At 38.9% G+C, this 24,990-nt stretch overlaps 1 protein-coding gene across 7 annotated transcripts in view; it reads right to left on the bottom strand.

Moving 5' to 3' along the window:
* Opcml (opioid binding protein/cell adhesion molecule like) overlaps positions 1 to 24,990 on the bottom strand; it is a 1,382,967-nt gene that overhangs the window by 282,165 nt on the left and 1,075,812 nt on the right. For all 7 annotated transcript variants that reach the window (XM_045145867.1, XM_045145868.1, XM_045145869.1 and 4 more), the window contains one exon: positions 20,584 to 20,816. In XM_045145867.1, coding sequence (XP_045001802.1) covers positions 20,584 to 20,816 — 233 coding nt within the window. The remainder of the gene's footprint in view (positions 1 to 20,583; positions 20,817 to 24,990) is intronic.

Below are 24,990 nucleotides of genomic sequence, written 5' to 3'. Positions count from 1 at the left end.
ACATGGGCATTCCAGGACATTCAGTCACTGCAAATGAACTCTAGATGCATGTACCTCGTTGTGCATTGGGTTTTATGTGAGTACTGGGTAATCAAACCTGGGACATTAGGCTTTGAAGGCAAGTGCCTTAACTGCTGTGCTATCTTTCCACTCCCATAATGTTCTATGTTTTTAATATTTATTTAGTTGCAAGCAGAGAGAGAGAGATTCATAATTTATTCATCAACATGAAGCACTGTATTTGGTAGTAGGAAAATGAGAACGTTTTATATATATATATATATATATATATATATATATATATATATGCGTGTGTATGTGTGTGCATGTGTACATGTGTGTGCAAGTAGAGGTAACTGTAGAACTAGTGCTGTGAAAAGACATGGAAAATGCTATAAGCATCCCTAATGGGAAGATCTGGCTTTGTGACAGAGATGTGATCTGCAAGGTTCCAAGGTCAACTGGCCAATGTAAAGGAAAGGGTATTTGGGAGGAAGTTGAAAATGTATAGACCTTGAGGCAAGGAAAAGTTTGAAATATGAAATATGAAGCACTGAAAAAGAACAAGTTGACAGATGAGGGCACAGGCATTGTAAGAGCTCCAAAGTGTGGAGATTGTCTTGTGGGCTACAATTATTTTATAGAAAGCATAAGATTTTAATCATTGTATGTGTGTGTGCACACGTGTGCTGATGCATATACATTTTGGAAAACAATTCTGGCTGCAGAGACAATTGGAGGTAGTCAAGAGCACATGTGAACTGCAAAGCGGGGGTAAGGAAGGAAAAGGTATGATGTCATTTTTGCTTGTTTGTTTTTATTTGAGAGCAACAGAGAGAGTGAGAGACAGAAAGAGGCAGAGAGTGAGAGAGAGAATGGGAGTGCCAGGGCTTCCAGCCACTGCAAATGAACTCTAGACGCATGTGCCCCCTTGTGCATCTGGCTAATGTGGGTCCTGGGGAATCGAGCTTCCAACCAGGGTCCTTAGGCTTCACAGGAAAGTGCTTAACCGCTAAGCCATCTCTCCAGCCCAAGGATTTCATTTTTAATAAGTACAGATATTGGAGTGATTGGGTGGATCTGGATATGAATAGTGAAGATAGTTGAAGAATATTTTGAATATATTTAATATCATGGAATTATGCACTTCAAATTGGATGAATAGTAACTTTTATGTATATTTCTCTAATATAAAAGCAAAAAAAAGGGTAAATTTGAATAAGCAGGTTACTAGGTTTTTGCAAGAATTCACATGACTGAAAATGATCTTTTGGACCAGACTGTTTGTCCTTAAGGGAAAACAAGGCAGAGATAGAAACTACTTACAAAGAATTATTTATTTTTTTTTAAATAAAGAATTATTTTGGTATAGAGGCAAGCTAATTATTCACTCAAGCCCCCATACTTTCGTTATGTGTACACAGATAGACTTTATTTTCCAGTATGCCTGGAAATTACAACCAAAGAAATGGGGGTGGCTTATGAATATTCTTCTTGTTAGAATCCTGACCTGCAAAAAAATGAATAAATTAAAATAAAAATAACCCCCACAAAGAAACATAGCTATGATATTCTGTTTTTAGTTTTGTATTCAACCTGTCTGCTACTTGTCTTTGACAAAAGTTGCTGCTATAACAATGTTTGGAAAGTAGCAGAGCCCACATCAACTTCTATTCCTGAATGACAGCCTGGAGCCTAAATCCTTATACTCCCTCATCTGACAATGGAATGCATAAGCAAGCAGCTAGTTTTATTACATTAAGCTCAAAGGTCTTGAGCTGTGAGAAGGTGGAATTTCCTGATTTGTTGCCTTTATGCATTGAGTTGTGTCCTCAAAAATTTGCATATGGATTTGGAAAAGTGGCTCAGTGGTTAAGGCACTTGCCTGAAAAGTCTAAGGTTTCAGGTTTAATTTACATGCATACAAAGTTAGTTTGCTGTGGCTAGAGGCTCTGGAATGCACATTCCCTCTTTCCTTATTTCTCTCTCTCTAGTAAATGAATAAAATATGTATATATATATATACGTGTATACATATATATATATGCATATATATACATGTATATATATGTGTGTGTATCTATATATATACATGTATAAATATATGTATATACATATATATTTAAACCATGTATGTAGAGGTCCAACCCCAGTGAGGTAGTCTAAAGAGTCTAAAGAGACAGACTTTATAGGAGCCAATTAAGGTCAAATGAGGTCATAGTACAAAGCCCTAACCTGACCCTGATGGGATATTTCCAAGAAGAGGAAGAGGTCCTGTGGAGAGCTGCGACGTGCCGTGCCCTAGGGAGCGCTCTCTGGGATAAACAAGTCCTTATTTGGCTGAGGCTGCTTAACTAATTCTGTTTCCTTAATCGTGGACCTATCTGCATGGGCCACGTGGCTCACTAGGGTTGGCTAGCGCAGGAATACTTAGCTTGTGGGTCGGCTCTCCCCGGGGTCAGAAGATTGTTCAAGGTTCCTGAATAAACTGCTTAAAGAAGAGCTCTGGGGTCGCGTCATTCTTGCTGGTCAAGGTGGTCGCGACAAGGTCCCAGACAATAAGTTCCTTTGCTCCTCTCCATGCACAGAAAGAATGTCATATAAAGATACAGTGAGAAAGTGCTGTTGACAAGCCAAGAAGAAATGCATTATTGGAACCTACCCTGCTGGCACCTTGACCTTGAATGGACTCCTAGCCTCTTGAACTGTGAAAAAAAATACTTTTTTAAAAAATTTAGAACTTGTGCTATTTTTTTATATGGAAGCGCAAGCAGGTGGAGGTAGTAACACTGGCTGCAAGGACTGAGGGCATGCAACTGGCCCCAGATGCATGGTGAGACTAACTCCTAAGGAAAGAACACTGGTAGAAGCCAGGGATGAATGTAACATTTTCAATTACCTTTTCCTACCACCCCTTTCTTTTCTAATATATCATGCAGATAATTGACTTCTAACATATAAATTGATTTAATTAATTTCATCTAAGAGTTAAAGATCTGCTAGAACTTCTTATACCTAGGATTAACCAAAGCTAACAGTTAACATTTATTTCTAAAAGCAAAAATTGTGTCAATTTTAATAAAAACCACAGAGCATGTCATTTTGACTGTCCTCTCCTTTGTTCATATCTTACTTCCTGTTAAAATATAAAGATAACAGCAAACATTAGAATTGGGGAATGAGATTTTATTTAATTGTATTGAACAAGTATCACTGTAGGCTATCATTTACTGTTCATTTTAGGTGCTCAGTTGGAAGCACTGGTCAGTTTTTCCTTCAGAGTGTAACATACATGAGGAGATGCTGAATAATTCCATAATAGATTGGTCTTAACTACATATCAAAAAGCCTAGTAGGATGATGATTAGTAAATTACAGAATATAATTTCACACAGTATATGCTCATGAATATTTGATGAATAAGCACATGTACTATGATATAAATATGTATATTACATATAATGGGAAGTCATAACTGATTAACTATATATAATTTTCTATTTATACAGATAGTATTAAATGATATTTTGAAGTAAAAGTCTAGAAGTTTACAGTAGGAATGTTTAGGCACAATCTACATCTATGTTTTTATACTGCATGAAATAAGTACAGGAAAGTTAATGTTTAAGAAATATATATTGGAATCATTTTCTACATGTTTTGACTTGTTGAACGATGTTTTTGTACCTGTGTTATTATGTCCTATAAAAGGAGTTCTAGAAAATCCTTGTATCTTAATTATATTGAGCCACCTGATGTCCTTAATTTGCTCAGAAGAACAGAAAATGTTCTGGGCACATGCGGTTTTCAACAGAGAGGGAAATAGTTGGAGGTGAAGTTGGAGGCAAGAGATCTGTGGGACTCACTGAGACTGAGAAATGGGAAGACAATGTTCCAGCAGCTTGCCAGAGGGCTATCAACATCAAAAGGCAGCACACTAACTTTCCACCTAACTTTATGCAAAGTGACACTTTGGAGAAGTGTCTGCCAGCAAGGCAGGAGCCCAACTGGATAACTTTGGTACTTGGAACCAGTCTTCTGACACCTGGGCCATCATCCTTACCATAAATCACAAGTTTACACTATTTTCTGGAACGCTTCATTACCTGGCTGTGTTCTGTTTAACTTAAAGTTGCTCCTGAATCCAAAGGGAAACTTTCCACTGGGAAGAGTAGCGCCACATCCCATCCAGTGTGCAAGGCAACTACATGTAAATGCATACAAATGACCTGACACTGTTGAAATGGCCCAGGCATTTCAAAGAGGCCTTCCTTGCTGCACAATTTACTAGTTCCTTTTAGAGGAACAAAGATGAAGAAACTGGAGAAAAGGTGAACAAAAGATAGTAGTGAAGAAGTGACTCAAGTATGACCCACATTGGTATATTATCCGGGTATAATATGGCCAAATGCTAAGGCTGTTTGCCATCATTTTTCTCCACGAGAGCTACAACATAGAGACTATTCACTCACCACAGACAATAAATTACTGCCAGGCAACAGTTTCTGAAGAAAATGGGAGTAAGTTCCAAGTAGTATTACACCAAGAAATCATTTTCCCCTTCCTCAAAAGTTGATGAAGTCTACATAACCACTCTTCCTACAGCCACAGTAGGTACTTTGAAGCCGATGTATCTGCTAAACCTTAGAAGAATCTGGTTACTGTGGTACAGTCACCCTCATATATCATAGGCTTCTGCAGCAGAAAACAGGACTTAAAAGGATCAGGACAGATGCACTCCTAGAGCCCAAGCATTAAAGGCAGGCAATAAGTCAATAAGTGTGCAGTCTCTAAAAATCAGTCACAGAGTCATGTGAGGAACAATGCAACCACTTTGTGGGCAGCATGGTAAGACAGAAGAAAGAACACACAGTTCTGTACTTCATAAGAGTGTTTCTACTTCTGTGTCAGGAATCACTTCATGTGAAATAAGCCAGAAACAGAAAGACAAAGACTGCACTATCTCACTGATATGTGAAGTTCAAAGAAGTTGATACCATGTAAGTTCAGAGTAGAACAGTGTTTGAAAAAGTTGAGAAGGGAGGGCAGGGTAAGGTGAGGAGAAGATTGCCAAAGGGTGAGGGTAACAATTAGAATGGAACAATAAATTCTTCTGTTCTGCTTCATGGCAGGGGGCTATGGTTAATGATGTGTTGTATACTTAACAAACTGATAAGTTTGTGGGGTGATATATATGCTAATTGCTTTGATTTGATCATACATGCACTGAAATACACTGTACTCCATATATATATATATATATATATATATATATATATATATATACACAATTACTATGTCAATTTAAAAATTCACTCATATCAGTCATTTCCTATATAATTTAGCCTTATATGTTAATTGCAAATTCTTGTTTCATGTATTCATATACATAAGTCATTTGTTTCTGTTAATTTCAACCAAACATTATTATCATTAAATATGAAGTGATTATGCAGAACACACCAGATACATTCAATAAGTCTTTTTGAGCATCTAATCAATGCTTGTCCTAAAACATACACAATAGGAAAATGTTTCTGTCTATGAAAAAATAACAATGTTCCTAACTTCATATTCTTATATTTTGATGTGGAAGTCAAACATGTATGGCAGTGGCCAGAGAATTGTATGGCAGTACTCTCCATAGCGAGTGTGGAAAGGGGAAAGTCTGACCTTAGTGGTGTCTCTAGGTGCTGCTAATGAGAGGAGGGGCATTGAAGGGTTTCATGAAGGGCAGGAGGGAGTAGTGACTAGGCAGGCAGTAGGAACACTTTGGAGTTCTCGGAAGGTTAGAGAGAATATTAGGCAGTTTTCTGCGAGTAAAACAAATAGGGGAAGCAATCATCTGGGGTTCTTTTGCCTCACAGGGTTAGAGCTTCCAGTCTGAAAGGTCCGTTGCTTGGTGGCTTGCTACACAGTGTTGGGGAAGCACAAACAAAATCTCTTCACCTGTGGCAAGGAAGTGAAAGAGAAAAAGCAAACAAGGGCTGGAGTTGTCAGTTGTTAATGTACTGGCCTGCAAAACAAATATAACTGGAGTCCCCTTTGAGGACATAGTACCACTGACCTCAAACCTCACATTAGAACCTATCTCCTAATGCCCACCATCTCCAAAGAGCACCAGTCCAGGCACTGAGCCCAATACATGGTTCTATGGGGAATAATTTAGGGTACAACATACCCTACTGAAGGCTCGGAGCAGAGCTATGTCTGCCTTACACTCTCACTGACTCTTATAGATCATCTAGTGAGAAGGCCAGCTGTTCACTAAAGTATGGCTCCCTAACAGTCTGGACTATTCTATGGGAAAGAAGGCTGGTCCACTCCTATGGGAAACCAAGCTACAGCTCATGCCAGTTGACAAGACTCAAATAGCATATACTGTAGAGACAAAGAAAGGCCTTTATCTCAGAGGCAACTGGTCAATATTACTCAGAAAAATGCTGGAAGTGATTCTCAAGCAACTTTAATGTTGACATATCATTTCCTCCTGGATGTGTTTGTTCCTTAGGGGCATGTTAGATAAAGTTAGGTCACCAAGGACACTACAACTGAAACAAGGAAAGAAACAGATTTCTCACCATAGTCAGAACCTGCTTATGTCTAATTTGGACTTCCTGCCTCAGCTTTCTGTACCACCTACAGTCACCATCTTTACCTCCTATGATGGCAATAAGGCTGAAAACTCACTTCAGGTCTGCTGGGTATGAGCTGCTCCCACATCCTTCTGGTACTTTTTCAAAGTGAATTCACTTTGAAAGATGCCTGGATGCCTGCTGCTTGCCCCCTGGTCTTTCTTAGAGCTTTCCTTGGGCATCTTTTTAATGGTATGACCTTAATTGCATTTTGCTGTATGCGACATGGCAGTTGGCATGCAGTTTAATAAAACATTTTCCAGCTGTTGTGCCATTCTCTGCCCCCCCCATCTAATGCAATATAAGATTTTTAAGTCTTATTTCTAAGGAGATTGATTTAGCGTGTTTTCCACTTTCTCTCCTGCTGTGAGGACATTTTGCCTCTATGTGTGATAATTTTTTTTAAAGAAACTGTGATTTTCCTGTCCCTTCACTTTCCACCCTGCTGTTGTAAAGCCAAGGAGTGGGAAGCTTTCGTTCTCAAGTAGCTATTTTGCCTTCTCTGGTTCTGTAACAGCTGTTGGTACTTTGGCTCAGCTGTGGCCAGGGCTTTCACTTAATACTCATGGGGTGTTGAAAATGGGTACTTGGGGATGTGTGCTCTGTGGCCAGTGCTTTTTCTTTGTTTTCCTTTTAAAATATAAAGATGAGACTTTTATTTTTTCATCTCATGTCCTTTTATTTTGGGTTATAGAAATAAGAAAAGTTGAGTACAAAATAAGATTCCATTTAGTATGTTGGAATGTACCCATAAAGATGTGTTCTTAGGAAGCTCTCTAAGTCTTATTTCTCAGCATGTCATCCAGTTGCTGTGATAGAAGAAGGATTCAGGAAAACACAGGCTCTGATGAAGACTCAAGGATATCTTTCCTTTGGCCCCAACTCAGCTGCTTCATCTGCAGATGGATAGAGTACACTTCCACTCCAATCCAGAGGGTTGGACCTCAGAGTACCACACCATTGTCTGAATTCCTGTCTGTTTCCCTTTTTCCTGAGCACTCACTACATCCTCTTCTTCCTTTGTTTTCAATCTCATCATCACTCAGTAGCACTGGTCCTTCTGCACACACTTCAATTTCTTCTTCCATCTCTTGTCTTTTACAGGGTCTTTGCTATATTTTGCAGCCTAAGTCCATTTCCTCCTTCAACCATAATCACAGGCTCCTCAGACTCTTTCCAAAACACACATACATCAAGTCCTTCTGGTTGCTTCTGTCCTGATTACCCATTTAGACATGTGTTAGAGATCCATGTGTCAAGAAAAAACCATGAAGATTTTGTTGATAATAAATTAGTAAATCCATTTCCTGGATCATGAAACTAACAGTTAATTTTGCATTCACAGAGGAAAAAAAAATGTTCTGTCCTCCTGAAACTTTTGCTTTAGAGACTGCATAGATGGCCCTGTGGTCATATCACAGGCTACATTTGGTTTTGGACAAGATATTGGTTCCATTCGGATTAAATATTTGGCATTCCTGGGCCATGAAGCATCTGTTATACTGAGCTTTAAATTCATCTTGTATCTGTATATTCCCCTAAAATTTCTAATAATTAGAATAGCCAATGGCAATTCTTAAACTAATGAGTATCTCACAAGAAGATTGAACTTCTTTTCCAGGATTGACCTCAATTTAGCTGGCATTCTAAATATATTTCTGCAGCTTTGTTAACTACCATTCACACACCACATGCAGGGAACTCCCCTCTACTTTGAACTAGCAAAAATCCCATAATAAAATGCTTGGTCTCATGGGATACATAGCTCACTAACCAGGGTTCTGTAGATCATCCAGGTAGCTGCCATGTTATTTTTCACGATGTGAGTTTTATCAGAACAGAAATTAAGGGGGAATTAAGAAGATAGAGAGGAAGATTTAAGAATGAAGAAAAGAACTGGGAGAAAGGGTAATGTTTAGATTTTAACAATATCTTTTTCTAAAGCTATTTATGATAAAAAAGAGGATTCAGAAGCTTGAATTCCAACTATATTAAATTAAATCCCAGACCCCTTTTCTCAGACACATGCAGGCCTGAGAATATCAATCCTATTGTGACAAAATAGCCCCTGGGAAAAAGAATCCTCCTGGCAGTGTGCCACTTGGCTCTTATAAACTGTTAACTGTGGTAATGAACCAATCCAACAGACATATTAATAATGACATGAAGAGACACATTTATTGTTGATTGTTGAGATGGTAGCAGATTCATTGCCAGCTTGCCAGGAGGGAGGGCTTGGCCCAGCAATGGTGCAATTAAAAACAAATTGAATTCAGGGACAAAGAATCAATAATCTAACAGGGCAACTTTTAATTTGCAAAATACAAATATAAATTAATTGACCTGAACACAGTTTCTAACTGGTCATTAATGTCTGCTTGCTCGCCAATCAGAGCACATAACCTACCCATGAAGTTGATGGTTAATAGGCTGGGTTTGTGCACTTCCAGTTCTGTCAGGGTAGGCAATGGGGACACCTTGTTCAAGGGTGATTTCCAATGGCAGTAAAGGAAATGACTGTGTGAGAATTGTTTCCCACAAACTTTAAATTATGGGCTCTTTTCACATGTTTCATTGAGGAATTATTTATTCCAGAAATACAGTGTTGATGCCTGTAGTGTAGAGTGGTCTGTGGTAAGCCCAGGGGAGCAAAGGGAAGAGTTGTGAGGTAAGTGCCGTTTGTATGGTGCGGTCTCCAAGCTCTCCAGTCTTTCTCCAGCAAAGCCACTCTTAGATATGCTTAATCCCTCCTAAGAACAGTTGACAATTTTCCTGATTCTTGTATAGCATGTTAGTTAAGACATATTTAACATATTTTGCTGATATTCTTTTGAATTTGTAAAATATAACATAAACTTAAGGAGCATTTTACATGACCACGCTAATTCAGACTGACATCCCCAAGCTATACCTACATAGAAAATTGTGTGGTGACGTCTGGCTCTTGCCTTAAGAAAATTATAAGACATGGGGAAAGGGAGTTAGATCAATCAATAACTGAAATTAAAGGAAAAATAATATTGGCATCATAAGCCAGAATCATCAATTGTTTAGCAATTGGAGTTTCAAAAGCTGCCCTTTGCTTTGGGATGTAGTAACTGTAGAATGCTTCTATGCATTGGAACAGACACCAGTCATGTGTGGCCGTTTCACATACAACTACTTAAAGCTAAGTAAGAGTAGGAAATCAGCCCTTAGTTGCGTGGTTACTTCTCAGCGTCACCTGAGCTATGTGTGATTGCCTGCAAACACAGAGCAGTCCTCCATGACAAGGACTATAAGTGGGAAGAACTGCTTTTTCTGAGACTTGGAAATCCAGAAGGAAATACAATAGTCAAGAAAGATATAGTTTGGTAATGGAAGATGTTCTGGATGCCAAAGATGAGGGCTCTGCAGTTTTCATGTGTAAATTTATATGTAAATAAAAACATAGAGAAATAGAAACTGATACTTAAGTGGCACGGTTGTCTCTGGTTCCTTTGGCACATGCAATAATAATGTGTTAAGTGCTTGCCTGTGAAGCCCAAGAACCCCGGTTCGAGGCTTGGTTCCCCAGGTCCCACGTTAGCCAGATGCACAAGGGGGCGCACGCGTCTGGAGTTCATTTGCAGATGCTGGAAGCCCTGGCGCGCCCATTCTCTTTCTCTCTCTCTCTCTCTCTATATATATATATATATATATATCTGTCTTTCTCTCTGTGTCTGTTGCTCTCAAATAAATAAATAGATAAATAAATAAATAATAATGTAAGAGGCTTTGACAATTTTAATAACAATTAATCATATATTTCACAATAACCAGTTGAACTGCTTAAATGTTTGATCACAGAACAAAGAAATGAATGTCTGAAGTGATGGATCCATGATAATTACATAGTGATTACATATACTGAAATGTCACAGTGTTCCCCATAAGAATGCACAATTACTGTGTGCCAATTAAAAATAAAAATATAAACTGGGCCTGGTGGTCCATGCCTTTAACCCCAGCACTTGGGAGGCAGAGGTAGGAGGATCATCTTGAGTTCAAGGCCACCCTGAAAGGACATAGTGGATTCCAGGTAAGCCTGAGCTAGCCTGAGACACTACCTCAAAAAAAAAAAAAAAAAAACTATATATATTTCATGAGTCAAGTGGTATGATCCAATGTACACATCAGTAATATTTAGGCAATACTGTTGAAATGATTTAAAGAGCCAAAGAGATGAAGACCGTATGCCAGACACAATGTGACAGTAAAATTCAATGGAGATGACAGTCCACACTATGGTAGTGGCTAGGGGAATAGAAAGGAAGAGAACAACTTCAAAAGTCATGACTTTAACAGCAAAGGCACCAAGAAATAAGAATTACAGCTTAAGCCAATATTTTGCATGAGGATGGTGTTTCCAGGAAGATGAATGTAAATTGCAAGAAGTGGTAGGCTTTTTAATAAAAAATATAAATTCTGTGTAGAGAATGTTAAGATGACTATACCCAACTTGACAAAGCCTGGGGAACAAGAATGAAGAGCTGAGATAGGGGAAGCTCTCAGATTTGGGAATGTCACTGTGAAGCTAACATTAGTTTCTGGAAGGAAGTTACAGATACTAAGATAAATAAAATCCGAACAAAGAGGCTGAGGCAGATCTTGGTTATAGAAAATCAATATCTGAAAGGCTTCACAGAGAAGCAAGCTAAGAAGGGTAGTATATGCAGGCTGGTGACTGGGTGGTTCAGTAAAGCTGCTCACTGAGAGGTCTGAAATCAAGATGAGCCAGCCAAGGGGCTGAGGCCAAGCTTTACCTACAGACTGAGCTCAAGGACCAACCTTGGACTTGTTAGCTGGTGGGCTAGGACAACTTCCATGGCCTTTCTGGTCATCATTTTCTTCCTTTAAATCTTAGGAAGGTGAGGTTGAGGAGATGGTTCAGAGTTTAAAGACTCTGACTTGCAAAGCCATACAATCCAGGTTCAGTTCTCATATCCCCATGTAAAGCCAGATGCATACAGTATCACATACATCTAGGATTTGCTTGTAGTGACAGAAGGCCATGGCATGCCCATCCTCTCTCTCTGTCTCTCTCTTTCTCCTATCCTTCTGCTCGCTCTCTCTTTCTCTCTCTCTCCTCGTGCAAATAAATAAACAACAATATAAATATATATTTTTTAAAATATTAGAAAAGTGGGCTGGAGAGATGGCTTAGCGGTTAAGTGCTTGCCTGTGAAGCCTAAGTGGAGGCTCAGTTCCCCAGGTCCCATGTTAGCCAGATGCACAAGGGAGCGCACGTGTCTGGAGTTCGTTTGCAGAGGCTGGAAGCCCTGGCGCGCCCATACTCTCTCTCTCTCCCTCCATCTGTCTTTCTCTCTGTGTCTATCGCTCTCAAATAAAAAAATTAAAAATTAAAAAAAATATATATTAGAAAAGTAGGGCTGGAGAGATGGCTTAGCTGCTAAGGCACTTACCTCCAAAGCCAAAGGACTCAGGTTCAATTTCCTAGTACTTAAGTAAATCCAGATGCACAAGGTAGCACATGCATCTGGAGTTCATTTGCATTGGCTAAAGACCCTGGTGTACTCAATCTCTCCCTTCCTCCCTCCCTTTCTCCATCCTTCCCTGTTTTTTTTTTTTCTCTCTCTCTCTTAAATAAATACATAAAAATTTAAAAAAAAGAATTTTAAAGTTGGCACACACCTTTAATCCCAGCACTTGGGAGACATAAATAAGAGAATTGCCATGACATGGAGGCCACCCTGAGACTACATAGTGAATTCCAGGTCAGCCTGAGCTAGAGGGAGACTCTACCTTGAAAAACAATAGCAACATAAAACACAGGAATGTAAATCCTTCCTTCTGGGGTGAACTGGAAAATAAACTTGAATCACATCTATCTTATGATTGTCATGCTATTTACTCAGCAAATCTTACCATTATTAATATTAAAAAGGTTCTGAATGTTTTCCATGTAATATCCTGCTTCACATGTGTATCTCTTCAATTTCTCTCCCTATGAAAGTGAACTATTAATGAAGTCAAAGCCCTTTCAACTTTTTTTTTTTTTTCAAAAAGCTAATGTAGAACAAGGAACAAGCACACTGAGTAGTTGTACTTATTACTGTCATTTCATTTAACACTTGTCAACTAGAAATTCAGAACTGGGCTAGGGAATGCAAGTAAAGTGCTCCTAGTATGTGGATACTTGCTAAATGTAGGACAATGTCACTACTCCTAATTAAAATTGCCATGATGCTAAATAAGAGTTAAAAACTTTGTGGATGATGAAATTTAAAATAACGTTTCATAAGTATGTACACTGACATAGCACATATGGTATGCAATGTGATTTCAGGAGGGTCAATATAATCTTTGATATGTCATGAGTTCATGAACATTTCCTAATTTAAACTTCAAAGGCATAGCAGCTATTCTAACAACATACAACATGGAAGAAAATATCTCTGTATTACGTAGAGCTATTGGAAGACTGGCTTCTCAGAATATAAGCTGAGATTGTCATGCATATTGAGTAGAACAAACATGCATCTCGTTTCCCCCTCCATTTCTAGATGAATGATGATTCTGAGAACTGTCTTTATTATGCCTGCTTGGTTTATTTAATTCTATTGCAGACAAAGCAGATGGCATGTCCAGGCCCTTCTACTTCTCATTCTGGTTTCTGCTTCCACTTGTATCACCCAACAAGTTCCAAGACTAGCAACATACTCCTGGCTCATGTCAGATCTCACTGTCCTGTTGCAAAATAAGCCTGCACACTGCCCATGAGAGGATTCCAGAAAGGAAGGACTGTCCTCCTGACAAATATGGTCTGTCACTTTGGGCCCTGGCAGGGAAGTATCCAATGTCAAAATCTGTTGGAGTCTCTTTCCCCTTTGAAAATCCAAGTTCTTCCTACCCCTCCCATGGATAACAAAAGGATGTAGTTGTCCCCCACTTCCCTTCCAGTGGAAAGCTGAACCTCCAGTTCCAGTAGAGGATGAGAATGGAATTCCAGAGGCCACACAAGAAACAGCCATAAAACCTGTAAAAACCTTGTGAAAGCAAGTGTTTTATTCTAAGTGTAAGTGTGAAAGTACATGTGTGTTAAGGTCTTATTTAGAAGTACAGCAGAACAAAGCCCCACATTTCTACTGCTGAATAAATAAATAAATAAACAGGAAAAGAGACTTATCAGTGTTTTTCATCTTTTTAACAAATTTGCTTTGGACTGTGTTGTCACCAACTGATCATCATATCATGAAAGACATCACGACCCAGAGATCGGGACCAGGTGAACATCAATTTGATTCTGGCTACAGAGATATCAAGTTCAGATAATAGCTGACTAACACAATTTCAAAGCAGAGACAGAAGGGTGCCCAGAAAATACAAAAGTACACCTTCTTCTGGTCCCCAAAACAGAAAATCAGCCAGGGAGTCAGGTATGGAAGAAGCAGGCATGGTTTAATGTTTCATCTGCATGGTTAACACGAGTAGATCTTAGAATTGTCAAGAGACACATCTCTGAGTCTGGCAGTGAGGCATTTTCAGAGAGGTTTAATAGAGAAAAGAAGATCTGTCTTACATATGGTCTGGGTGCTTAGAGTGAATGTAAATGGGAAAAGGGTTATTTAAATAATAGGTAGATAGAAAAGTAGATGATATATTGATAGACAGACATAGCACAAAATAGAAAACAATTTGATGTGGGTTGTCAGAGAGGAACTATGAAGGAAAGCTATTTTTCTTTTTGATTTTTTTTCAGCCAAAGAGATGAACAATGCCCAGAGACACTATAATTACACTACTGAGACATCACCAAATTCTAAGGAGTCCAGAGATTATAAATGAGAGAGAGATTGAAAACAACCTTTCTTATTGTTCACCAGTGGGTAAAGGTAGAAAAGATAGTTAGTTGATCCTGGTTATATAAAAATCCTTCTGAGAAATTATATTTTAAAATAATTATAAGATGGAATTATCAGAAAGGAATTTGCCATCAATAGTTCAGCTCTTCCATTTCAAAATCACATAAATCAAGCACAGAGAAGTTCTTATACTCATTTTCTCTTATGGGTCCTTTAGCTCACACACTTGCTGTACACACATACATAGACTTTATGGCTCATGGATCTGTGTTTAGAATCATTTCCAAATGGAAATTCAGATACAAAGATACATATACACATGTGTGTACACACGCAGAAGATTGAAGTGTTCATGCTTTACATAATAAAGCTGGCATGTTACATAATATCCTTCATGCCAGGATAAGAAGCCCAGAAAAGCATTGTCCCAAAGACACAGGTCTACAATGTTCAGAGCAGAACTCAGGATGGAGAATGAGTTTCCTCAAACTTAGACTTTTTTTTTTTTCCCCACTTTTCTACTCTCTGAAGAACAAGTGTGATTATAATTTAAAGTGGATACTGACTAAATTAAATTTATTTCAGGTTGACTGCTTGCTTTTCTTTAAACTCATAATTATACATGCTAATTCAAATGACTGTATAAAATTTGAGAGAAAAGGGGGAAATGGTAGGAAGAAGAGATTAACTACAAAGAAAGTGTCAAAAATAGTGTAGTCACTGAAACAATTGGGCATTATGGTCCTGCCTCCTTAATCCTGCTGCAAACATTCTACCTAGGTACCTGTCACCCCCACCCTAAGACTGTCTCCTTGGCATCGTCTCTATTCCCCAGCACATTATAATATGTTTTCTAATGTATGGCAACATTTCTTGACCATTTTCTTGGTTCTGAGTCAGCACTGTGGCATAGGGATAAAACTTTTAGGGATCCAAAACAAAAACACTTGTCCTTGACAGGTGCTTGGTCAGTCCACAGAGAGCCTAACTCATTCAAATCAATTTCATCTCTCTGAATCCAAAACTTAAGTTCTTGCTTTATAAGGTAGCAACTTTCTGCTCTGTCTCCCAGGGCTTTGTAAAGAATAACCAAAACAGATAATGCATGCAAAGTGCCTTGTTGACTATTTGTGTTTTGATAGCTTTTGCTCTAGTGGCAAAGCTTAACCCAGATGAATAAGTGCAGTGAGGAGAATTAAAGTACTTACTAGCTCCTTCATCTTTATTGCATTTTCAATCTTTCTAAGCCCCAGTTTCTTTACTTGTAAGCGATGAGAATAAAATACATTTTGTGAGGCGGATGGAAGGATCACATTGCATCAGCTTCTCATTGCTGGACAAACACTGACCAAAAGCAGCTTATAGGAGAAAAGAGTTTATTAAGGGCTTAAAAATTCCAGGGGAACACCATTAATGGCAAAATAAGCTGGTTCATTTCCATATACCCATCCAGAAAGACACCATCAAATGGCCAACAAACACCAAAAATCTCAAACAGCTGGAGCTCCAAAATGCTCTCTACACACCTCCACCCCCAAACACCCTTTAGGATGAGACTCCAATATTCATCCCACAAATGACACACCCACTGTAGCAGAGCCTGGTAGGGGCCAGGGTTGCAAATACAATTTTAATAAAACACCTGAGTCTATGGATTCATCCATTTAATCTATCACATTCAAAATAATCTTAATCATAGATTCTTAAAAGAATCTTGTATAGGATAAAATGGAAATACATAAAATGTGTACCTCCGGAGGAATAAGATACTCAATAAATGATCTCTTCTGCCTCTCTCTCAGTTTTTAGATTCTCACACTCACTGCTTATTTTCTTCCTGAGTGTTGTCCTTAATTCCTGGTACAGGGCAATAGCAACAGGAAATAAATTAAATAAAAAAATACACAAGAATAATAAACCTGATATATTTCCCATGAATTTGGAGGACAGAAATAATAGACTCTGGTTAGTAGTTGAGGGGCACTAGAGCGTGCTAGACACAAATATTACGGTCATCCGATCATAGTTAGAGCCCCAGCACCACTCCTTGGTCACTAGGGGCTCACCATGGCAGATCCACTAACCTCCATGAGCTGCAACTATATACTTTGTAAACAGAGAGAATATTCATTGCACTGCAACCTCCCAGGGCTTGTTGTGAGGGTCAGATGAGACAGAGATTGTGGTCCTCTCTGGAACATGGTAAATAAATGCAAGGAATATGTGTCATCTCTGGTATGACACATCTCTTGGCATGTTACATTCAATTTTGCCTTCCCTCCAGGGAACTTTTCCTCATTTCAGACAACAGATAGTATCTGAGTCATTCCTCATCCCTGTCTGTTTTCTTTCCTTAAGATTTTTATTTATTTATTTGAGAGTGACAGAAAGAGAAAGATGCAGAGAGAGAGAGAGAGAGAGAGAGAGAGAGAGAGAGAGAGAGAGAGAATGGGCACGCCAGGGCTTCCAGCCACTGCAAATAAACTCCAGCATGGACCCCCTTGTGCATCTGGCTAACGTGGGTCCTGGGAAATCGAGCCTCGAACCAGGGTCTTTAAGCTTCACACGCAAGCGCTTAACCGCTAAGCCATCTTTCCAGCCCATTCCTGTCTGTTTATAGGGGCTCTAGGCTCAGATGATAGTTTAGTTGCTGAATCATCTCACAAACAAACATTGTTTAGTTTTTACTATATACTGTATGCTATCTACTAAGGACACAAGTAAGTATGTCATGATTCTTGTCCCCTAGGACATTAAGCCTGTAGCTCATGCGCTCTCATGATGGCAAGGCCATGGCATGACAAAATTACAAACACAGAATTTCTGGTAGTCACAAGTACTCCCTTGTTCTATAACATCTATCTACTGTTTTTATTTTGTTTCTCTAGTAGCACAGTAAGCCCAAACTGCACTTTCTCAGTGCCATGTCCACAGTTTCTACTAAAACCACCATTATTTCTTCAAATTCACTGAATTTGGTGCTATCATTTAGCTTTTCTTCAAGATGTAAGAATCAATGCCCTTCATTACCCCCAGATAATATATCTTAGGCATTCCTCCATTTCTCTAGGTAAATCTACAGTCCATGCTCATCATACTTCTTTGTCACTAAACAAGCTTGTATTCTGTGTTTGCCCCTATTGCTCCTTCTTCTATTGCCCATCCTCCACAGGGATATCACTGAGCTTGCTTCCCATGACTAGCCTAACCCACAGTCATAGTTCCCTACTGCCCTGGCTTAGTTATGCTCTGTACAATGACATTACTGCAGAGCCTCATGTGGTGACTTGAAATGAACTCCTGAGAGGCTGATAATAGGCTGATAGGTAGTAGTAGTTGGGTTTTAATGAAGGCAGCTCACAAAGTGATGAACTTGGACATCAGTCTCATCAGATTAAGGGCAGTGACTAAGAATCTTTCGGGTCCTAACATCACAGGAGGAAAAAAAAAACAAAACACAAAGAACCGCTAGAGGTCCCATGGGACTGCTTTCCCTTCTGCTAATAAACTCAGTTGGCAGAAGTAATGAGATATTAACATTGTCAAACAGACAAGATAAATAAATACTTAAAAAAACAGATATGTGGCAACTCGGAAATTTTTCAGTTTTTTCTTATTGCAAAATCAATACCCATCAGCAGTTTGAAATTAAAGGCAAGATTAGGCCTCAGTTTTATACATGCCTTATTGTATTGCAAAAGCTTTCTACTCAGTCAGATAAATCTTCTTTAAGAGGATTAGGAAACTTTCATTATCTTTATCTAACCTGAACTAACACCAAGTCTAAAAAATTAATCTATAGACTGGACAAAAGCCAGTAGCTGCTGGGAAAAGAACCTCACTCTTCTTTCTCACCACACAGTGAGAACAGTGGCGCCTCTCCATCCACCTGCTGGCCATTCCACACTGCTAACCCCAACAGGAAGGGGATATAGTTGCCACACTCCTTTTTTGAGCCTCTCTGTCAAAAGAAAGGGTCACGTGTACAGAGGGCTCCAGTAGATGGGGCTCCCTTACTCTTCCATTTGCCCGCTGGCTTAAAGTTGTATTTCTCAGGCCGTCTAGTGCACAGCCACAGAGGGCTGGGCCTGGGGCAGTATTAGCATTTGACTTCTGAGATAGGATAAGTGACCTCCCCACACATTTCCACTCTCAGATTCTTCCTGAGTGAGGCTGGTAGGTCCCCAGGGAGATACAACAGGCTTCCACAGCCCACACAACTGTGCACTGTGAGGACATTATCCCTGAAGCCTGCCTCATGATCCACTGAGGTTTGCTGCTGTCTTTCACATGCTTACATTGTTACATGGGTCTTATGCCTTCTGTCTGATCAACATTTTTATTTAGTTCTTGAGAATTAGGTTTATTTTAGTGCCACATTTATGGGATGTGGTAACTGTGTAGTCAAGTCTATGGAGGTACCTCCAAGGTACTGCTTCAACATTGAGAAATTCAGTTTCTGTAGAACCAAGCATAGGTGGCAGGTGGGTAGTGAGAGCTCATATATTTTGTTCTCTACATCCAGCCAGGTAGGTTTTAATAGACATTCAAGTCCATCTCCAGCAGGCAGTCTCACTCAGTGTTTCTATCCTCTGAGCATGCCTATGCCTTTACTTCCAGAGAGCTGCCAATCTTAAGTCCCCAAACAGTGATTCCCAGTCAATTATCCCCATTTGTACATTAAATCTGGATAATGGGAACCAAGAGTATATATAGATGTCTGTCCCATAGCAGGTTCCTGTGAATATTTGAAGGTATGAGGAAGGTAGAGAAAACCCATGAGATAGATAGAAGCTGAGATTTTACACTTTGGCTATCCCAGAATCTGATGGGACAACCTCTGATCCTGTGAAAATACCTACATAGGTAGATGTGGATACAGTGTTGCCAAGTAGCTATTCTAGCCAAAGGAAAGAATAGGTACCCAAAAAGTTACAAGGGAATTAATATGAATTAACACTCAATCCGATGAAACCAACTGAAATAATTTTGATTTTATTTTTTTGAACAAGCAGAGATGAGAAAACCCCTTAGCTAAACAAGGATGGCACATACATTTCACAATATAAAAGTATATCTGTTGACTCCATGACAAAGATGATCTGCTAGAGGAAGTTGATAAAGACTAAATCACATAACAATGCCCCTTTCTAAGACTGTAATCGGTATCTCCATGATGTCAGCCAAGGAATCCCTGAGAGAGATCACCTCTTCTCATTATGCAGGGGAGGGATACATTATTAGAAGATGAATTCATCTACTTGTAAGTTCATTCTCACCCTTAGATAATGTTTTACACAATGAGTATAGCTGGGACAGTTCAAAATAAGTTTATTTGGATTGCTGCCTTTCCTTAATGTAGTGCTTAAATTCATATACTTCTCACTATCTGTAGATATTTTAATTCCTAATATTTAATATCCAATATCTGAGATTATGACATTTCCTCAATTCCATTTGCAGCTACATAGTACAATTTTAATTAAAAACTAATAAAAAGTGCATGTGATTTTATGCTTGTGATATGCTGACCCAGATTTTACAAATGAGAATGGGAGAAGATGCCAACACATTCCTTGTCCCCTTTGAATTACATTAATTTATTTCTGACATTGACCTGGAGATATCATTCTGATAATGTTCCTCTTGGTTCTAGACTCCATTATAGCACTACAAGAAAATATAAACACATCATCAATAACAAAAAAGACCCAACAGGACTCAGAGGATTATCTGGAACACACAACCAGGAATGATACCAAAATAGCCAAGTCACATGATTTCACACCAATATTAAGCTTTCTATTATGAAACAAGCCTTAAAGAGATAGCTAAAGGCAGCACTCAATTATCTGTTTGAATCTTGCTCCAGTTCCATAATGCCAAGTTTCTTAACAGACTTTAACTAGTACATGCAAAACTTACTGATGAGAACAGAAAGAATAGAGACAAAATTGAAACACACTTAGAAGATATTTAGATATAAATCTATGGATTCAATGGAAGAAAGTAACCTTTGTGTTCATACATCAATAAAGTAAAACCACAATCACTTTCCCAGTCCATTTGAAAGAAATGGCAAGTCTGGTCCAGCCATGCCTTACCTTGCACTATGAGGTGCACCCGAGATGTCTTTGGATGGTTGTCTGTCTGCACAGAGCAGGTGTATGGACCTTCATCATACACATCCACGTTCTGGATCATGATGCTGTACTGGGTTGGCGTGTTGACCAGGATGATCACACGAGGGTCTATAGACCACTTGTCATTCCCAGCATAGAGGATGGTGCTGCGGTTCAGCCAGGCTACCCTGGTGACCCGATCATCTATGGCACATCTGTGAGAGATTTGGGAACAGGATGGGGATGATAGAGAAAAGAGGGAATAAGGGGATGAGAGAAGAGGGGAAAAAGAGAAAAGGAGAAAATATTATACATGTGTGGCATACTTCAAGAAGGAAATGAAACAATGCAATGCTAAAAGAAAAACCAATTTTTTTTTTTTTTTTTTTTTTTTTTTTTTTTTTTTGTGGTAGGGTCTCACTCTAGCTCAGGCTGACCTGGAATTCACTATGGAGTCTCAGGGTGGCCTTGAACTCACAACGATCCTCCTACCTCTGCCTCCTGAGTGCTGGGATTAAAGGTGTGTACCACCATGCCCAGCTCAGAAACACACAACTATTAATTAAACTTCCTAACCACATGTTAGGAGAGGCTAGAACCAACCTGAGGAAGTGATGATAGAAAGTCACTTCTGCTTGACTTAGGAACAGATTGTGTGAATAACTTGGTTGCACATTCACTCTTCCTCTTATTTTTACCCTAGGCTTAGATGAAAATTAGTTTATATTTCCTGAGTATATTTACACCTTACAGTAGAAATGGCCCAGAGGCACAGGGGACAAAAAGTGGATCTATATTTCAAATAGGTCACAGATAATCCACAAAGCAAATGCTTAATTTGTAGTTAATCAAAACTAGAATTTATTTACCTCCAGGCCTTCCAGGTCTTGATGATCTCCTTGTACCCCTAAGCTGCCCAAAACCACAAAATATAACTTATGACATAGATTGGCAAAATTACTCTGGAAAACCTGCACTTTTTCAGCAAGCCCCAGCTACCTCTGAAAATTTCAGGGGAGGGAAGATTACCAGCAGTGACCTTCTTCTTTTCTGGATTCCTCTCCCACCCCACCCACTGATAAAAGTATATTTATTATCAAAGTCAAGAGTGTACTGTCACCTACTCTCCCTAACAGTTTCAGGCTGATAAGTGCAGCTATAATTTACTTATTGCTATATGTACTCTTCAGGTTAGCAACCCCCAGGGAGAAATAAAAGTACCTTCATATGAGGAAGAACATTAGCAGATGTGCCCCAAGAGAACCTGAGAACACATTCAGTATGATCTGGAGTGCTTTACCAGACTGAGTGTGGATATGCTGTGAAAGTTCCAAGGTGAGCACATACACTCTCCATTGTGGCACATGGACATGGGTAATGGCAGCTCTGTTGATGTCATGTCGAAAACAGGAAGGAGGTGAGTCTGCTACCACCAGATAAGAACTCAGGGACCAAGAAAAGTTGGTCTCCCAGTCTGACTAGCCCTTCATGGAACACAGAGGTTTTCTAGCTGGGTTGAGGAGCAAGCACTCACAAGGCCAACTTCACTCAATGTCAACCTTGCAGTGTTTTGGAATACCAAACATTGAGGAACATACAGTCTAGGGAAGGCCTCCTCATGGTGAGTAGAAGGGAGGTAAATATTGTGACCACGATTTTATTTATTTATTTTTTATGTTGGTCTCCTGTCACTCAGCACAGGTGTTTGATGTAGGGGCAGGGTAGATTATGAGTTTTCACAATGTGCTGAAAGATGTTTTTCTCATTTTGTTTCACGTCCTCCTTTTTTTTTTTTTTTCAGTCTATGCAAGTAAAGTAAATTTGTTTTAACACATGGACAATTGAAAGCAAGTAACATGTGCATAATACAAAGACTACACAATGGATCCCTTTCCTACCCAGCTATGGTGCCCTGAGGTTCTTGTCTAGGTGATCACACATGTATTCTTTCATGGAGACTTAATCACAGGTTACAAAACTACTGTTGATGCACTGTTTCCTAAAACAGAATCTTACGCTAATTCTAGACTATGAAGCCTTTTCCCCCATTGTCTAAGAGTATCCCAACACCAGAATTAACAGTTCTAATCCTGTGTTGTTTCGCAATAAGACTGTTGTCAGTTATATCACTATGGTGAAGCTGAGCAACGCCTCCTCCTCTCCCATGCACACACACTCTTTCAGAACCTAACATTTTTGGCACCACTAAATGATCCCTTTGCCACTGAATGACCCACCTTCATAAGTGTGCCACTAGCATATGGAATAAATAAAATCCAATCCCTGAACTCTTGCTTCCTGATCTGTGCTGTTTCTATTTCCCTTATGGAAGTAAAGCCCTAATAGGCACTCTTCTTTGTTCCTCACTTTCAAAATCATTTCCTAGAGGAAAATATGATAAACTAATTCACTGTCATTTGTAAATAACTAGTAGAGGCTAGTGTGCAACCTTTAATGACTAAACCCCTGTTTGAACAACCTCTCCTGAATAATAAGTTCTAATAGGAGGATCTGTGAATTGGCAAGCTTGGGAAACAATAGGAAACTGGGATACAGTGAAAGGGGTCCCTGTCCTAGTCCCAGGAACCACACAAATCAAAGAGACATCCTACAAATGAGCATTTTCACTGTTATTTTAGGTTGTCGATAATCCTCTGCACACTTGTAAATTGATATATTTATTTAAATGATAATTTCAAAGGGCTATTTTTTTCATCTTTAGAAAATATTTTCACTTCAAAATTTTAAAAGTTTGGGCTGGGGAGATGGCTGAAGAAATCACTTCCCTCTCAAGCCTGAGTACCTACATTTGATCCCCAGGCCCTATATTAAGAAAAAAAGACAAAAGGCATGGTGGGCTTCTGCAAACCTCCATATTGTCTGCATGATAAGAAATAGAGTCAGAAGAATTTCTTGGAAGTTTTTAGCAAGCCCAGCAGTCAACAACAGTGGAGAGAGAGAGAGAGAGAGAGAGAGAGAGAGAGAGGGAGGGAGAAGCTTTGACTCAAAAACGAGGTGGCAGACCACTCAGAACGTTGTCCTCTGACACCCATGCATTCCATGGCCTGCCATCTGCATTCACAATCAAAATCAATGAAAAAGAAAACAATGTTCACAGCATTCTGTGACGCATGTGCTCAGTAAAATTTAAACCAGTGATGAAAGTCATGAAGACCCACCTTTGAATTTCATGACAAAGCTCTTCTGTGCAGTCATGAAATGTGCACCCTTCTTTTTGGAAACTAAACCTGTATTTCCGTTATATGCTCTTAGCAGGATGTATTTTATGCTTGAAAACACTGACCTCCTATCACATGTATTTGTAACAAAATACATAGTGATTGAAATTTAAATTTCTTTTATGTCATTTGACTATAAAACTCATTGTACTAATATTTGGTTTTAAAATGAGTTGCCATAACAAACATAAAATTGACAACACAACATAAGTATGTTGCACATTTGAAGAAATAATTAAACAATAAAAATTCACTTTGGTTCTACATATACTTTACAATCAAATGGATAAGCCGCTTTTCAACACCATGAACATCACTTACTGCCAGAATGAGATAGTTTAGGACCAATTCTATTTCTGCTTTTGCTTTCAGAGAACATAAACACAGAAATGAAAATTTAAAAAAAAATTGTATAGCAATGGCACTTAGTTCTTTGAATGTCCTCCAAAATATAGGCCAAAAGATAGCATAGTAATATCATTTCTAAAATTATTATAATAATCTCACAGCTGACAACTAAATTAGCTCCTCTCCCATTTTTTAAAGCAATAACTTAGAAAATTACTGACTTATAAAGGGGCCTGTAACTCAACTTCCCAATATCTGGAAGGTATACTGATACCATCTTACTAAGGCTTATCCAATAACCACTAATGATGTGTTGCTTTGCCACTAGAAGTATCTGGCTTAACCAGTACACTCATAAGTCCTATTTGTTTTAATATGCTAAAACATATGTTCTCTGGGAAGAAACACCTCTCCTCTCCAAGTTCTGGCTCAACAGAAAAAACTCACTGGTGTTGCATAAATTTGTACCACTTTTATAAGAATGTACCATGACTTTTAGCACTTTTTTGCTTTACTTCTTGGAGAATTTCCCTCAAAAGCAAAAGGCCCAATTTATATTAGGTGATGAGGATGACAGTGAAAATATGATCTTTTGAATAATAGTTATAGGGGCATGGTCAGAAGAGAGTCAAACTTGCTACTTTCTCAAGCAGATGATTTGGAGGGGATTAGATATCTTGACATACATTTCCTCAGAAACTAATATCTCAATATGAAACCAAGCATTGCAAAATGAGAGTACATTATATACTGTGAATTTCTTGGACCAGAATACATGGCGGTGATTTGAAACATAGTCTAA

The sequence above is a fragment of the Jaculus jaculus genome, chromosome 3, assembly GCF_020740685.1.
Source record: "Jaculus jaculus isolate mJacJac1 chromosome 3, mJacJac1.mat.Y.cur, whole genome shotgun sequence".
NCBI lineage: Eukaryota > Metazoa > Chordata > Mammalia > Rodentia > Dipodidae > Jaculus > Jaculus jaculus.
The sequence above is the reverse complement of the archived record's forward strand: the minus strand, read 5'-3'. Positions and strand labels throughout refer to the sequence as shown.